Genomic DNA, 18,307 nt, shown 5'->3' with positions numbered 1-18,307 from the left:
CCGGGGCATGGTTGGGAAAAGTGCCGCACTTCCGGATATGCAATTTTCCGTAATTCCGGATATTTCTCGGATATATACATAGAACTGTTTCCCATTATGCCGTGGGCCACAGGTGCGGGGACCTCAGGAGGAAGATTATGGTAGCTCTTGGCGATCTTGTCAGCTATTTCGTTGCCGGGGGCTCCTGCATGGGACGGAACCCATTGAAAACCCACCGCAATACCGTTGTTGTTGGTCTATTTCCATAAGTCCAGTAAGGTATGTGCTATAGGGTCGTAGATGCGGGGATTGCTTATCCGCTCAAGAAAGCACTTGGAGTACACTGTAATCACAACAGCGCTCTTCTTTGCGATGTTGAGTAAGAATTCCAACGCCTGTTTGATGGCTGCGAGCTCGGCTAAGGTGCGAGGCACTTAAGTGTCGATGCGGCCGCCCCATGAGTGCTCAAGTGGAGGGCGCCAGGACGCTGCCGTACTACTTCCGGTAAGAGGTTTCGTGGACCCGTCGGCGTATAGATTTCCAGTGCACCTCCGTTCTTTTCCAGGATGGTTTCTTGTACAAGTGCCTTGGCCGCAATGCTTGGCACATGTGACTTATTGAACGAACTGACTAACGAACTGGTTGCGCGGTGCAAAGTCGTTCTCTTTTAGTAGTTCTCTTTTTTTTTATTCTTATTTTGATGTTGTGGCCGCTACAATCGACCTCCTTCGTGGACTTGACGGCATTTTTGTATGTTTATATTTACGTGAGAAAAAATAAATAAGAAATAGAGTGACTGCTCTTCATTCACACATCGAAAGCTGGTCCGATTACGAAACAATTACTACCGTAAGCGGCACCCTATACGTATGTTCAAATGGTACTAGCCTACCCTAAAACAATGTTTCGAGTATACCTTTATCCTAGTGTGTACCCACCGTTCCCCTGATTGCGTGACGTGCAACAGCGAGTAGATTTTGCGCCTCTTGATGTTTGGAAGCGAACTTGCTCACAAATAGTGGAAGGCCTGAAAATTTGTTCCGGTTGAAATAAAATGTTTGGTTAAGAATCCCCGTGTTTGAACATGACCGCAAGTGACGAATACGCGACAGGAAAGATGCAAATATGTTTTCCAGTTTGGCGCAGGTTACAGGACTGTCCAGGCGTGGGTGCACTGCATATTCGATTCATATTAAGCTCGTAATTTCGCGGCTCCAGAAAGCGAAGGTGTTCCCTGAGCGATCGCAATAGCTGTGTTGCTTATTGATGAGACTACGTGTCGGCGGTTCCCTGTCATAAAAGCAGAACGCCATTAACTCTGCACGGCTCGCAGAGGTGAAGACGAAAAGTTTTCGAAGGACCCATAAAACGGAACAGGCCATTTCACGGTAGGTGCGAGGAATTTTCTTTCATTCGCAGTTACAGCGGCATTTTTTTAAGGGTAAAGCAAGCGCAACCTTTTTTTGTGGTTGTTGTTTCTTTGTTTTTTTTTTTTACGCAGTGTTCAGCATTACGCAGTCTCAACGAGCCAGCGGACGAGAACCCCGAGACAAGGAATAGACGTCCACAGGATAACAAGTTCTAAAATGTATCTGAAGCACGGATTGTGCAGTTATTATTCAATCCCCAAATTACATCCAAGTATCGTCGATTTCCAACAGCGAAAGCAGTTCACTCCAATAGTGAATTTCCAGCGTAACTGCCGAACAATTACGGTTTGTTAGAATCTGACGGCTGTGCAGGCTATAATCTCTGTCCTTGTCTTGTTGCGCAGATGAATTGCATTGCCAATCGATACCAACTATATACCACGCCTTGTAACGCTGGCTCTAGTAACCCTTCTATTGTGTCATATCCTGCGAGGTTTGCTGGAAGAAAGCGGTCCACTTCAGACCTGAAAGATCGATCTACAATAGAGATTGGGCACTGTTTGCTTTCGGCAGGGTGTTGAGAGCGGACAGATATCGAACGTTCATCCTCATGAAATGTGGTGTGAACAGATGCGTTTCAAGAAAGAAATTCTCATGTCGGCGCTACCGATATTTTGAGCGTCCCGACTCTCCTTTTCTGCAGAGAAAGTAAAAGTGATATTTCTTCCGGCATTGCCAAATGTGCACTCAGATTCTGTTTACAGAAAGAAAATGCCTGCATGGACTAAACGAAAAAAAAAAAAATATTCTGCACTCCGAAAATGTGTTATGACTCTTCTTGTAAAACCGTTTTCTCTTGGTCCAACTTCTCTTGTCTGATCTTCAACCTGTCGATGTTCCGTACCATGCGATAAATGGATCGCTTCCCCCGCCACGAGCTCCCACGTGAAGACAAAGCGCAACGTTTGTTTAACGTCCTGGTCTCACAGAACGGTTTTCCCGCGCAAATTTATAAAAATAGCGGTAATGCTCTACGTGTGCGAGTTACAGCCTTAACACACCTGTGTTTCTATTCCTCGGAAGCTAACTTTATTCAAAGAACCTAGACATAGCTTAATTATGATCCGAATATATACTTAAAAAATGCTGATTCATAAAAAGGGCGAGGAATATCATGCTGCAGGATTTAAAAAGTTGAAAGAAAGCTTAATTCAAAGGGGCACCGAATGATTTTACTTCGACGTGACATTCTTCTTCTTCGCATGAGGTACGGAGAGGTGTTTTGGACATTGTTGTCCGTGAGGACAGACCAAAGCCTCAAAACACCTATCGGGTTGGCAACGCGTGACCGAAAACTGGACGTTTGGATGTCGTTAGCAGCCGTCATGATCTCCACACGTTATACAAAGGTCCGTCCAGGCCCTGTCTGAACATACAGAGATTTCTAGGCATTTTGCCAATAAAAAGCTTTTCTACCTTGATCTAGTTTTTTGTGGCTAACACGTTTGTTACAACCGGCGCATTGTGCAACACGGATGGCATACTCTTTTCTGCCGCTGAAGCAAGAAACGACTTTTGGACCCTAGGTCTGGGAGTAACCGAAGGAATGTAATTAATTACACCATGTTGGCATTCGTGGCTTTACATCGCGAGGCAACTAGAACCATGAGCGGCGCCACAGTGGCTATCTGAATATTAATTTTGTCCAGCCAGAGGGTTCTTTAACGTGCGCCGAAATCTCAGGACACTGAACACCGTATTTTAATGCCCCTCGCAGAAGACGGCGTGTCTAAGTAACTTGCCATTTGCAACATACTCTACATGCAGATATAACACTTGTCTCGCGACGTAAAGTCACGAATTGTTATTATTACATCAAAATATGACGCATAATGCATATGACCGCTGTTTGAGACAGGAAAGAGGTTTTGGAGATTGGTGCCATGATTCTTAAGAGAAGTACTACCGTTTGTTTGTTTTTCTCTTTTTCCTTTCTTTCTTTTTTTGCCTTTCTTTACTGAGAATAGCAAGCCGCTGTAGCGCAGGCTAACCCTTCCCTCCTATTTTTTATATAATAAACATATCCCCCCCCCCCTAAAAAAAAAGGCTGCTGCTATGTTTCGCAAAAAATTCTGTAGCGCTGAATAAAAAAACGCCCTACATGTGAGGCTTGTCTACAACTCCTACAGCGAGATCATGAGGGGTCCTGAAAGGCCAGAAAGGCTTCAGAGAAATATGTGGAGCAAAGCATGTTAGCACCCAATTTCGCCCCGAATCAGATGTTGAGAGGGGTGTACCTCGAAATAAAGTGATCGAAATCCCCGTTGCAAAATAAACTGCTTTAAATAAACGTTATCTGACTATAAAACGCACAGTCGCGCGCGGGAAACTGCCAACATCGAGCTTAGACTAACTAGGACATACGTATTCACACACCGAACTTGGGTGAACCTAATAATGAACTAACCAACATGCTGTTATGTCGTGTCCGCCCTGCTAAGCCTAACGGGTGGCCTTTATTCGCTAAAACGACATGGATAGACAGCAAAGTCCCGAGCATTGAGTGTTGAATAGTGATATCGCGTTTTTAAACACCGCATATCATTTTAAGAAGCAATCTATAACGTTCTCGTTGATTTTCCTTCTTTCGAGAACGTGAGTTTCGAGATGGGGGATTTCGCAACCGGGAATATCGAGGTCCTCCCGCTGCGAGGTAGTTCCCGATATTTAGCATGATAAAGTGAGACCTTAACTTAAAAGATATGAAGCTTGCTGCGAAGCCTGCAGGGAAAGCTCATGTGTGCAAAACTTTCATATTTCAATGGGCATACATTGGATTTTGTCACATGCACGTGAAGTCTGCTGTCATCTCAATACTTTCTCTGCCGTCCAACACGATCTGGATATTGAATGCTTCCTTATTTTGACGATCCGACCATGCGGGCAACTATTCAGAAAGTAATCTTTGTCGAAGCTTGTGAACTTCACACAACTACGTGTCTTCATCAGTTACTGAGCTCTCTCTATTTTATTTTTCTCAGTCCCTGAAAAAAGAAAGGATGACAACGTAGAGGTGGGCTTTCTTTATATTGTACACGAAAAGCATCATGTAGCATATATCCTCCAGGTTGCAGCGACTGCGGTGTGAAGCACATATAGACGTACGAGTATAGACAAGGCCTAAAGAGCATGGTGAAACAATGCAAACGGATACTAACAAACCCGTAGCTATGATCCGCACCCATCCATATACGGAAGAGCCAATTTCTGCCTTATGCGCCAATCGATCATTTGGCGCTTCTAAGAAAAAATAGTGATCCTTCCTATTTGCATGTGGGGAAATAGGGAGTTACCACAAGGTGCCTGTGAGCGCAAGGTGTGGCAAAAGATAAGCTTGTTTCCTTCACGCTGGGCTGCACAGCTTACCGATCGCTTATGTTTATGAAACCATAAGTTTTTCTGCTGATCCATTGGATACCATGCAGGCGGATAATGCTGTCCTTATTAAATTTCGCCCGTTCTTCCCTTTTAGAGACGTTACACGGTAAAAATACGTAGTGCAGTGTTGCTTTCGATTTGGTGCTATAATGCACAGCTCCGCCGGAGGGGTTTGTACACAGTCACAGACGTTCATTGCATTCTCGTGAAATGAACTGCCGCAAGTGTAGGCGTGATCAAATGGTAAACTGTTTCCTATCTCTTCCGCAAAATCCGATGTACCCTACTCGTTGAACTAACGATCCATGACTGCACGAGCCGTCTCATCAATGTATACAGGGTGTCCCAGAAAACGTGTCATTGAATTATAATAAAAAAACTACGCCACCTAGAATCATGCGGTCAACAGCATTTGTTCTTATTAGGTTTTTGCCACCTCCTAATGTGAATGTCATGTACTCCAAGTTTAATTAGGTAAATATTTGCGAACTGAACTCGGAAATTTGCCAAGTAAAGGTAACTTTTTTACCCCACCAATATAAAGAGCGTGCCGAATTCACTCAAATTCATGATAATTCACAGTGATATTCACGAGCTATCCCATCGGGAAAAATAGCCGAATATCATGCTTTTCGCAGCACCGGACCATAGCGCGAGATGACTTTTTGAGCGCAATCGCTCTCAGTGCGACGAAAGGAGGTTCCGAAGCCAGCCCACAGAGTGATAGTAGAAAAAGTAACAGTTCCTAAAATTGGGAGAGGGAAAGCATTATCCCAGCGAAAGTCGGACGTGATAAGCCGTGCCTGTTTTATCTCTTTCTGCGATGTCGGAGAGGGCTGGGTTTCCAACCTCCTTTCGTCGGACTGACAAAGATTGCGCTGAAAAATTCATGGTGCGCTATTCTGTGCGACATCCGTAGAGCATGATGTTCGGCTATTTTTTTCCGATGGGATACCTCCTGAATATCCCCGTCAATTATCATTAATTTGACTAAATTAGACACGCTCTTCACATTGGTGGGGTAAAAAAGTGACCTTTACTAGGCAAATTTCCGGCTTAAGCTCGCAAAAATTTACATAATTAAACTTACGTTACACGACATTCACATGAGGAGGTGACAAAAACCCAGTAAGGACAAATGCCATTGACCGCATGACTCTAGGTGGTGTAGTTTTTTTATTATAATTCAATGACACGTTTTCTGGGACACCCTGTACATTATTGTGTGGAGGAAAGCAAACAAGTGCCGGAGACAGGAACCTTCGTTTCGATTTCCTTCGTGTGTACACCTCTGTCACGTATCCATTCCTGCGAAGAAGCTGTAGCATAATTACGATACCAATGTTGGCATCACTCTGACGAACTCACTGCACAAACTCCAGTTGGCACGCCGTTTTATGTATACCACTGCCCCCTTCGTGTTGCGGACCATTAATGTGCAGCCGCCCTGGTTTGCCTCTGCAGTGCACAGTGACGCAATCGAGCCGAATCTCATTCGATTACGCGCGTGTATAAATACCGCCACAAGCGGTAGCGTGGGACGGGCTACTGGACAGTCCATTTCCATTTGGAATCGATTGCTCTTGAAAGCCAGTTGGGCTTCCTGCAGAGCTATACTAGAAGACAACGCGGACTCTGTGTCTTCGTGGGCGTTTGCGTGTGAGCGTCAATGCAGGGGTTTAAAGTGGGATATCCATGCTCTTTGGACACGTCAGGGGTCGTCACCGCGCGTTCCCAGAACCGAAACAGTATTTTGCGCAATGCGCAGTGACGCACCCTATTCGAAACTCTCTAATGTGTAATAAACTTGTTACCTGTTAGAAGAGCGATGAAAAGTAAGTATTATTGCTCTTCGAAAGCGTCTGAAGCCCTATTGATTAATGTCTGGCTAACTGTTCTGAAGAGACAGTGCTGAGTGCTATACCAACTCGGTGGATCAGTTGATAACGTGCGCGGTTTACAGCTAGTCGAGTACAGAGGCACTCTTTCCTTTTCAAGAAGAAAAAAAAAGTATAGGGAAAAAACGATGGGCGTGACGCTTTATTTTGAATGATTTAAGGCTCTCATAATGATTGCTGCAATCTTTAAGCTGTCCATGTTTGAATCAGTTAGTGCAGAAAAGGATATGGTTGGTAGCACCGGGTGGACGTGCAAACGGTGCATTCAGAAAATACTGGTACCTCATCATGTACGATGTGTGAACGTGGTCTTCACCTCTTTCATGCAACGAATTGATAGCCGGAGAAATTTTAAAAATGTCACGTAATTGATCCCGCCAGTTCTGTATCTGTCCAATGTGAAAATGTTACTGCAGGTGAAAGGCAAAAATCAGAAATCATTGATGTCCAGTGTCTGACACAAAAATCCTGGGACGAGCAGGTTTTTCTTTCTTTTTTTGCTCGACGGCATCTCTTGTCCTGTGACATCCCTGTGACATCTCAACCCTGAGGGTTCCCTATATAAGCACTAGCCGTGAGGGAGTACAGGGTGTGTGCAGAAAAACATGACCCGCATTTAGGCACATAGCTTGTTGCCTACCTAACTAACGAACTTCCGGTGGCGCACGATGGCGCATTTATGCGTGCGAAATCTGCAGAAAAATTGTGGAAGCCATACTCAGCTTAAAAAATAAACGGAACAACGAAAACGTCGGCTTCCGTGCATCAGAATAGGGCAACATGGTGGACAACAGGGTGTATGTGAAAGGGCAACACGGTGGACGTAGGAGAGTTGTGTTCAAGTACCGCTAGGGGAGCTATCGGTGCATATATCGAAACGATGTCCCACATGGATGCTCATTGGCAGTACCCCTAGCGGTGCCTGCACATAACTCTCCTGAGACGAAATGCACTACCATACACTGTCATGACCGCCCTATTCTAATGCATGGAAGCCCATGTCTTCGCGCGCTGTTTATTTTTTTACACTGAGTATGGCTTCCAGGATTTTTTTGTAGCTTTCGCACGCATAAATACGCCGTCGTGCGCCACCGGAAGTTCCTCGGCTAAGTAGACAACGAGTTACATGTAAAAATGCGGGTCATGTTTTTCTGCACACACCCTGTAGAACTTCGCTTCCCAAAGCCCCCGTATCCGTAAGGGGGCGCGCGCCACTACCCTCACGGTGTTGTTCCCGCACTGACGGTACGACGAATTCGGGACTGGGAAGACGCCCTTGAGCGGTACGACGAATGTCAATTCAAAGACAGATAACGTTTATCGAAGTCGTCTGTTCATGAACTCTACCGACTACTGGACGTCAGGAGGAGGATGGACAACGTGGCTGCGTTTTCCCGCCCAACCAGCTATTATTACGATCTTGCCTTTTTAGTACAACAACAACAACATATATATTCTGATGATGAAGTGGTGAGGTTTTCCACTCTAGGAGTGGAACGCTACCCCACAGCTAGGGGGTCTAATATGAGTGGTGACAATGATGAGTGATGACGATGAGAGATGACGGGAATGATCGGAGCGGCGATGGCGATACTGAACGTGATCGTGATGGTGGGAATGTCCGAGAGCGCTGCTGGGGTCATAATGAGTACAAATCATATTCGCAGTACGCAACAGTTGAACAAATTCTGCTTACCTATTTGGTATGCGGAGGTTCACGTGGCATAACCTGCAATGCCCTCTCTGATATTGGATCGCAGAAGAAGCTTGCCGCCCCGCCGCCGGTGCCCCTCCTGGATTGCACATCTGCCGCTTTGTCCTTCTTTGTTTTGGCTTTAATGTTTTCTAAAAGCCTCTTTAATTGCCCAGTCCTCTCAGATGCTATTCCCTGGGCGTTAAACTTCCTGGCTAACTGCGCCCAAGCTTTCGCTTTGTCGCCGAGTGATGCGCTGTCGGATGTTTTGTTTTCAATTACCCCTTTATGCTTCTCAACCAGTTCTCGAAGCCCGCTCCTCTGCACTGTTTTGTGCATGTGGAGCCATCGGAACACTAGATTGACAGTTGGAAAGCCAAACGCAAGCAGAACAAGCGATACCAAAGTTGCAGACGACAGCCGTCGGAAGCGGAAATGAAGCGCAGTCCTGCGCATGCGCTTCTGCTTCATTCTACCAGGACTAGTTTTGTTCTGTGTCACAATGCGACCCTGCGCGCCGAGGGGATTGCAGTTTGTCTTTCCGCGTTTTCTTTCCGCACATAGAATACCGCCTACTTCGACGCATCCTCGGAAGAAATGGATTGAGTGACTCAAAATCAGCAAACCTGTTACATCAGCAATGCTTGTGTGTGTCTGGCACAGCTCTTGGAGCGGTACTGCCTACATATCTTACGAACGTTCTTTCTTTTTTTTTTCTTTTTTTTTTTGAAGCACACTTCTGTGCAACTCACGTCAGGAAGGGAAGCATAAACTTGTCTAGGCAAAACAGAACAAGTTTGTTTCAAACTTGAATAGCCATTATGTGTAAGAAAGCGCAAGAGATAGCGTGAAAACGTATCCCAAGTCAGTTTTGTAACTCTGCGTTTGATTCAGCTCGTCAAATCACTTGGGAAAGAATGCAGAAAGAACGCGACGTTTCGTTAAGGTTTCCCAAAAACATGCGCACCACTGACACACGGATGTTGCAACATTACCGCGTAACTTGTAAACTATACATTCGTACACGCGCCACACACTTAGAAGATGTTAGCTGTAAGAGAACTGCAGCACAGATGTCATGTGCTTGCATGTCTCTCACATTCCTGCAGCGCAGGACACTTGCTGCTTGCTATTTCGGCCTCGCAACCGGTAAACGTGAAATTCACCTTCACGAAATGTGATTGATCAAACACGACGGAACTTCGCAAATAATACGCGACAGATATAGCTTTCTCTTTGGACAACCCGGTTACGCCTGCCAGAAGTATATGAGCAGCGTTTAATACTCGCTCGCCTTCAACGCATCGAGAATTAACATTGCAGTTCAGAAATCTCAAAATCGAAACTAAGCTACAACCTGGATTCGTCCGCCATGTTGGAGTTTAGATGCGCCACCTGCAGGTCATGAAAAACGCGAATACTCAGAATTCGTCTGCTAGCGCAAGCGCAATTCGCTATTCTGCGAATTCAAGGACTTGTAAATGATTGCAGCCCACTCCGCAAATTTGAACCTGTCGACAAGTGCAACAAACTTTCCAGAAAATCAGTCTCGAGGAAAATACGGGACCGTTTTCCGCTGGGCCATCGGGTGCTCCTTTCCCGCTATCGGGCTTTGGGATGCTTTCCGCCTTGACGAGCACTGTGGTCTCTGTGGTTGTATACAGGGTGTCCCAGAAACCGTGTCATTGAATTATAATAAAAAAGCTACGCCACCTAGAATCATGCGGTCAGCAGCATTTGTTCTTATTGGGTTTTTGCCACCTCCTAATGTGAATGTCATGTACTCCAAGTTTAATTATGTAAATATTTGCGAACTGAACTCTGAAATTTGCCAAGTAAAGGTCACTTTTTTACCCCACCAATATGAAGAGCGTGCCGAATTCACTCATATTCATGATAATTCACAGTGATACTCACGAGCTATCCCGTCGGAAAAAATAGCCGAATGTCATGCTTTTCGGAGCACCGGACCAAATCATCGTGCGCTATTCTGTGCGACCTCCGTAGAGCATGATGTTCGGCTATTTTTTCCGATGGGATAGCTTCTGAGTATCCCTGTCAATTATCATTAATTTGACTAAACTAGACACGCTCTTCACATTGGTGGGGTAAAAAAGTGACCTTTACTAGGCAAATTTCCGACTTAAGCTCGCAAATATTTACATAATTAAACTTGGAGTACATGACATTCACACGAGGAGGTGGCAAAAACCCAGTAAGAACAAATGCAATTGACCTCATGACTCTAGGTGGTGTAGTTTTTTTATTATAATTCAATGACACGTTTTCTGGGACACCCTGTATAGTGTTCAGCAGGAGCGGCGGTGACGTTGCTTCCAATGCAGAATGGAGATGTTGTTATGTCGTCTACGTGCTGTCGGTCAGGGTGCGTGTCCAACGGCTGGGAAAACGAGGAAAACCCCAGCTGACTTTTGGACGACGAAAGGTCGTTGTAGATAACAAAAAAAATATATATTGAATGTGTCAATAGAGGATATCAAACTACAGAAAGATGTACACAATCTCAGTTCGTTTCATTAGACACGACGTGGCGCTTTCCATACGGTCGTCGCATTTAGGATTCGGGACATTTCCATTATTCGAATGTGCAGCGTTTCCCGTCGAGAATGTTTATACTATCTCCAGTTGGAGGGTTCATTTTTGTTCGAATTCAGTACAGCCCCTAAAGGATAGCAAAATTTCCTATTGCCTGGAGACCCGTTTCCCGAATGAAAAAGAAGTCATGTTTCCGGCATTTAAAAGAAATATTGGTCCTGTATTGCTGAGCTACTGCCGGTGTATGCACCTTTTATGGTCATTCCCAAAGGACATTCGCCGCCATTTTGCTGTTATTTATCAACAGTACACAAAGTACGGTACATACAGACGGGTGAGCACCGCTGTACACTTTAGTGTACCGTCCGCACGGGCCTTAGATTGTGTCAATAGGTAAAGCAAACACGACAGTGTCGAGGACGACTCTCCAGTAACAGATGATTAAAAACAAGTGAAGCCAAAGTCGACGACTTGTGACCAGTGACAGGTTCTGCTTGACAGAATGCGTGCTACGAGAAATCAAATATATACAAAAATTGTTATATCAAAACAAGCGAACCAGTAAATCGTAATTAGGAAATGAAATGACATTCAGGAGAACGGACGTGTCAACGTGCTAAAAGTGTTAATTACCTTATAAGCCGCATGCAGACGTGGGTAGTAAAACGTCCTGATAAGCTGACAAACGAATTACATTAGCTGATGGCGTCATGTTATGCAACTACTAATGCAGCTATTACAGTAATGCGTATAAAAACTAGCGGTTTTATTCAGTTTGTGTAAAAAATCCCGATGTATTTAGTAGATTTATCGCTTTATTCCGTACGTCTAAGCAAGCCCAGTAGAAATTGCTACGCCTAAACAAGGTTGTGTTGCACATGCTTGTAAGCACGTGCCACAATTATACAGGGTGGTTATTTTTAATCTTACAGATTTTTTATAAAAACTATGAGAACAGCATAGACGTCGTTTTTGCAGTTGAGTTATACGACCTAGCGGATGTCCTCTTGAAGAAAGTACGCCACTCCAAGACGACTAATTTCCTAAAATTCCTTAATTCACTCTTTAACTTAAGAGATTTTGGTGCAAAAGCGAGATAGCAGCACGAAATACTATCCCAGTTGAAAGCCATTCCACGTTTAAAAAATCCTGAAACACGCACGTGCGTTAAAATATATCCATCCCCGAATTTTGTCATGCACATGAGCCGGAACCGAAAAAGCGCGCCTCAGGAGCGCATCACCCTCACCGACGGAGGCTTATCGGGCCGGAAAGCCAGCAGATCGGCACCTACTCCAATCATCTCCGTCGCTCCAAGTCACGTGGCCCTCTGACGTGAAATGAGCACTGTGCTCCCTGCGTTCCCGGTCGCCGCGGTTTCGGTCTCGGCGCATTTGCATATCAAAATTCGGGATGAATATTTTAACACACGTGTTTCAGGACTTTTTAAACGTGGAATCGCTTTTCAACGAGGATAGTCTCTCATTCTGCTATCTCGCTTTTGCCGAAAATCTCCTAATTAGAGAGTAAAATTAATGATGAGAGAACTGATGTTCTGAGGCTGGAACAACATAGAAGGGACAAACACACATTCAGTTCTCTCATGTTTAACAGTTGCCGCTTGCGTCGATCCCTGTCGTATGAATGTGCGTATGAGTGAGCAAAAATGTAAGAGTGAAAGGAGGATGAGCGAGAGAGAGTGACTGGTTTGTCCCTTCAGATGACGCACCCTGGAAGTCGCTGAGAAGGCATGTTAGCTTAGCTCAATTGGTAGAGCCCTGGACCGGTAATCCAGAAGATGTGGGTTCGAGTCCTACAGCTGGCTAACCTTTTCAGTGACTTTCATCTTTCATCGTTAATTAATGAATTTCGGGTAGTTAGTCATCTTGTAGTTGCATACTTTCTTCGAGAGGATATACGCCTGGCCGTATAACGCAACTGCAAAAACATATCTGCTGTTCTCATAGCTTTTTATTAAAAAAAACTAATGGATGAAAAACAAACACCCTGTATAAGGTCAACACAAAGTTGCAAATGCAAAGGTGTACGCTCCTTATTAACAATCCTTGATAATACGACGTTTCCTAACACACCCGTCGGTGGCAAATGTTGACGTCACGAAGACGTCTGCGTTTTAGCCCTATTGGGGGACTTCAACGTCTCCTACCAAGTGCTACTTTCTGCTCAAGGAACGTAATGCCCACTCACGTCTCAGGCGACGACGAAGTGCTGCACTCCCCTACTGCCCTTCGAATAGACTCTTCCAGCCGGAATGTTTGCGCTACAAGTCTCGCAAAGTTCCTTATTGCAAGTGGTCACTTGTCCTCCCCCGAGAATCGCAGATGTGCATTTAAGCAAATTACGCAAAGGTGAGCCCAAGTGCTCGGTGTGAAATAAATTTTGTTCCTCCGCCATCACGGCTCGCATATGGCTTTCCGTCAGTGACAGAGATAGAGGCAGACAAAATTGCACAGTATTTTCGTAGACTGGCGCATAACGCCTTTCTGCCAAACGCATTTCACTCCATTTATGAGCTCGTGGGGAAAGGCGTCTTTGTTTGAGCCTGCATTGTTCCTGTTTCTTTCGGAATCACTTCCATAGGAAAAAAGTGATCATTTTTCGCGCAGATGGCGTCTGCGGACACATTGTCGAGCTCGATATAGGCACCGGATGAACAAAGCGAATGGTTATTTGGCGTGTTGTTAATTTTGGAAACATCTGCGTCTGTACTTTATTCATAAATACTGGGAAGTCACGGCTCCCCTTGTAAATGTCAAGGTCGTAAAAGGGCTCCAGTAAAACTTTTGCGACAGATTCTCAAACCTCTTTGCGGACTATGTTGGTTCGATTCAATAGTTCAATGGTTCTATTCATAAGGTATTGATGGCCTCAGATTTATGTGCACGTGAATGAAATACCGTCCGAAATCCGGAACATGTCTTTGGTGAAGTCCTAGCTCCTCTCTTCGCAAACGGGGAAATTTTGAAAAAGATTTTTTTCTTTAGAATCAATTCGTCAAGTGTTCAAATAGAGAGTATAGCTGTATGGAACGGACTTGCACTCGTTCGTAAAACGTGAGCGCACACGAGGAAATACCTTCTAAATAGGCTAGACAGGCTGCGCTTAGCATAGCTCACAAAGCATTAATTTTGTCTTGTCATTTTCTTGTCGTGAGATGAACGACTCTCTTCCTTAATCGACATTCCTTGTATTGTAATGGATATTCGGTCGTGCGGGAACAGAAAAAGTGCCTGCGAGACTAGAAAAGATAACTTCGATCATTAGCTATATATCACGTCCTGGCAATTGACTTTTAGGAAAGATAGTTGAACATGGTACGGGTAGGCTATCCGAGGAATTTGGCAAGCAATCGAGAGATGGCCCTTGACACAAGCCAGAAATAGTGGAACACTGGCGCATAAAGTCATATGCTACAATGCAGTCTCTCAGGCGATGACCGGAAGGATTGATTATACAGGGTGTCCCAGCTGAATGCGAACATATTTTTAGAAAATATATATATCACTTTTTCCGAGATGAAATCAATTGCAATATACCATATGCTGAAGGACACTCCTTAGGAGGGCATTAGCGAACTCCTAAGGCAATGTCTTAATTAACTTTCAATAATTAACTTTTTAATTATAAAAGCTACGAAGTTGTCCCAATGAGATCATCTGGTCCCTTCGGTCACCTGATATCGGAGACGTTTTCAGAACAAAAATTAGGCATGGTCGGCGGGCTAAGGCGTCCGGCCGTTGGTGGTAACCAAGGTCGTGCTGAAGACTGGGAGGTGGTGGGTTCGAATCCTACCGCCGGCTGTGCTGTCTGAGGTTTTCTCTGGGTTTTCCGAAGACTTTCCAGACGAATGTCGGCACAGTTCCCCCTGAAGTCGGCCCAGGACGCATACTAACCCCACTGTCCCCCACTCCTTCCTGCTATCCTCTCTCCGTCTGTCCACATCTGTACGTTGCTCATAGCCACAGTTGCTTCGCGGCGCTAACACCCAATCAAAAAAAGAGCAAATATTCGTTCGATAGATTGTCCGCAAAAATATTCGTGAAGGAACACAATTTTTTCTTTATTTTGTTCATTGCGCATCTCTAGAGAAGCGTCTTTCCTTCTTTCCTTTCTTTCCTTCACCCCCAATGTGAGAGGGTGAAAGTGCACACTATCGCCTCTTGCGTCCTGGAAAAAGATTAAAAGAAAACAGAAACTGCAGCCCAAGGTAAGGGCAGTTCCGATAGAGTCACCCGATACCAGATTTTTACCAGAGTGCTAGTATGCTTCCCGGGTGACTCTGGGCTCCTAGACTGCCTCTGAGCGATCGTGCACTCATGCCTCCCTGCTGCCCATGTGCCATGTTTCCCTTTCTGTTTTTTTTTTTTTTGTCTCCTTTTTCTTCCTCCTTTTTTTTTCTTTTTTCTGCAAGGAATAGCAAGTCGACTTCTGTCTGGCTGACCTTTCCTTTCTGCTGCCTCTTTTTCGTAATAAACATACCCCCCCCCCCCACCCCCCGATACGTTTGTTTGTGTTTGTTTCCGCAAGTTAAAGCCAATCTTCCACGCATGAGGCGGCACTGTGCCCCTTCACCCTCTCACATTGGGGGTAAAGGAAAGACGCGTCTCCGAAGATGCGCAATGAACAAAATAAAGAAAAAAAAAGGTGTTCCTTAACGAATTTTTTGCGGACAATCTATCGAACGGATTTTTGTTCTCAAAACTGCTCCGGTATCAGGTGACCGAAGGGACCAGATGTTCTCATTGGGACAACTTCGTAGCTTTTATAATTAAAAAAGTTAATTATTGAAAGTTAATTAAGACATTGCCTTAGGAGTTTAATGCCCGATAAAGGAGTGCCCTTCAGCATATGCAATAGTGCAATTGATTTCATCTTGGAAAAAGTGACATATATATATTTAAAAAAAAATATGTTCGCATTTAGCTGGGACACCCTGTATTTTGCTTCCGCATCCGTTTCCGGGGGAAAGTGACTATGTACAAAAATAAAGGACAGGCTTGGAAAGCGAAAATGGATTTACGAGACCATGTGACCTCCCTAATGGAAGAAACATTTCTGTTCACATAATTCGTTAAGACGGCGTCAACGTTGATTCGTGTAAATACATCTAGCAATCTGCCACTGCGGTCTCTTGCCAACCCGGCAAGTCCTAGTTGCGTAATACGAATCCCCAAATTATCTGCATCCTCAGGTGAAAGACTCTTGAATACAGATGGCATGAACCCCTCAGAACAAATCTGCCGGGAAAGAAGGTTTGAGTTCCCAACATAGTACAGCTCGAAGCAGAGTTAACTGGAACGCCGCTTCGACCAGCGGAGCAAGGGGGCACCCTGGCGGCGTCTAGTAGAAATAAATGGCGAGGAGGTTTTGACATTACCATTCTAGTCGGAGGGGTGTTCGCTGTGGCGTGCCGAAGAGTGCGCAATCAGGTTGGCGTTATCAACGCTGGGCTCGTTTGTTTTGGACGACCCTGTCTGAGGGATCGCGAAGAATCGATGATATCCCGATGGCGCGCGCCGGGTTAGCACGTGCGAACCAGTCGCTTCTCACCTCTCCTAAACTTCCAAAATTAAAATTAAGGTGAAGAGATCCAGATGAGGAAATTTTTCAGAAAAGGGATTGATATGGGACAAAAAAAGAATCAAAATGCGATTTACGAAAGGTGGGAGAGGCAAATTTGGGGTACATGCAGTCGATGTAGGGACGAACCTCTGCTGACGGAAATTGAAGTGAGGACAAAGGTCATGGTGAATTTGTCTAGCTCTGATCATCATTCACTACACCAATAATAGAAAACCTTCACGGTGACCCCCTGCACTGTGTGCCAGCATGCACACAAATATTTGTGTGTACTAATTGGCTGTTCTTCCGAGAAACTCCCGAGAAACGCGAGATGCTACACCATGAAAGCATTGTTTTATTATTATTTAAAAACGCATCACGATGGTTTCGCCATTACCATAGTTAATTATTTCAAGCCTCTTCGCGTCCTCTATTCTGAGCACAGTAAATTTTCCAAAAGAGAAGTTGTTATTCATTTCATTCGATCACACAATGAGCGTTTCGGATGACGCGTGCCCATGCGCCAACCTGTTTCCAGGCGCGTGCCATGACATCGATTCTCTGCATTATCTCAGACACAATCGCACGCCCAAAACACAAACAGGAGCAGCGTTGATAACGCCAGCTTGATTCGGCACTGTTCGGCACACCACAGCGAACACCTCTCCTACTGGAATGGAAATGTCGAAACGCCCTCTCCCTTTATTTCTACTAAAGGCCGCCAGGGTGGCTCCCCTCTTGTTCCGCCGGTCGAAGCGGCGTTCCAGTTAACTCTGCTTCGAGCTGTACCAGAGGATGGATTACATGGGGAAGGTTGAGCCCAATGTAACGGAGGCACAAAAAGGTTGGGAAGTTAAACATCATGTGAGGACACACAAAACGAACAAAAAGTAATTAGAGTAGTGAGTATAAGTTACTGAAAATAAAGTATAAACGCCTTCCGAAAAAAGTGCGGAGTATTATACTAAAATACCAAGAAAAGTATTTAAAATACAGTACTTTCTGTACGGTACTCAGGTACATCTGGTTCATTCCAATGGCGGTTAAATGGCAGTCTCTACATCCAAAGTGGATTGAATGTGAAGGAGCATTAACTGACACGTTGGATTTTGTGGCTCATTGGATGTAGTGGCCCGGTATCAACACACAAAACCAGCTCAACAGTCAACAAGTGCAATAGAAGTTGAACTGAAGAACACAAAAAGAATCGAAATGCGAGGTAGTCTGACCTTACGCGATTTTCTCTGTATTTCAGGTCTACACGGCTTCACGAACTTGAAGCCAGCCTGCAGCGGAAAAGCCGATTGTACCGTAGGCGGCTTACAACACGCTTGGTGTGCGTCTTTTTCTTTCTCGTTCTTCTCGGTGTTGTGATATGCTGCGCCAGCGTGGCTCTACTCGTACGGAACGGTAAGGCGATCTGCTTTGCATAATGTTCCCAGCGCGCCGCATACTTGAACAGCATATGCTACTCTGCTCAGTGCCTTTGTTAGTTTGGGTATTTCTTCTGGCGGCGGAGTGATTTGCCAATGATGCTGCTGAGGAGAAATGGTTTTTCGTCTCCCATAGAGCGATGGGAATTCTCTAGTATGCATAACCACGTTGACTGTGTACCTTCGGTGTAAAGTATTGAGTGAGCAAGTCTCTTTTCCTTCTTCTTCGTACGGGCACGTCCTGTACCTTCCCTGAAGAAAATTGTGGTCGATGCAACCGAAGCCTTTAATCACTTATACATTATGGATGTGTGTGTGTGTGTGTTTTATGCGTTACAGAATTCTTATAAAAAAAAC

At 44.9% G+C, this 18,307-nt stretch overlaps 1 protein-coding gene across 1 annotated transcript in view; it reads left to right on the top strand.

Moving 5' to 3' along the window:
• LOC135397247 (uncharacterized) overlaps positions 1-18,307 on the top strand; it is a 180,004-nt gene that overhangs the window by 150,282 nt on the left and 11,415 nt on the right. The window contains exon 5 of the mRNA XM_064628692.1: positions 17,773-17,927. Coding sequence (XP_064484762.1) covers positions 17,773-17,927 — 155 coding nt within the window. The remainder of the gene's footprint in view (positions 1-17,772; positions 17,928-18,307) is intronic.

Source organism: Ornithodoros turicata, chromosome 1, assembly GCF_037126465.1.
Source record: "Ornithodoros turicata isolate Travis chromosome 1, ASM3712646v1, whole genome shotgun sequence".
Classification (NCBI taxonomy): Eukaryota; Metazoa; Arthropoda; class Arachnida; order Ixodida; family Argasidae; genus Ornithodoros; species Ornithodoros turicata.
This window is presented reverse-complemented; position numbering and strand designations above follow the sequence as displayed.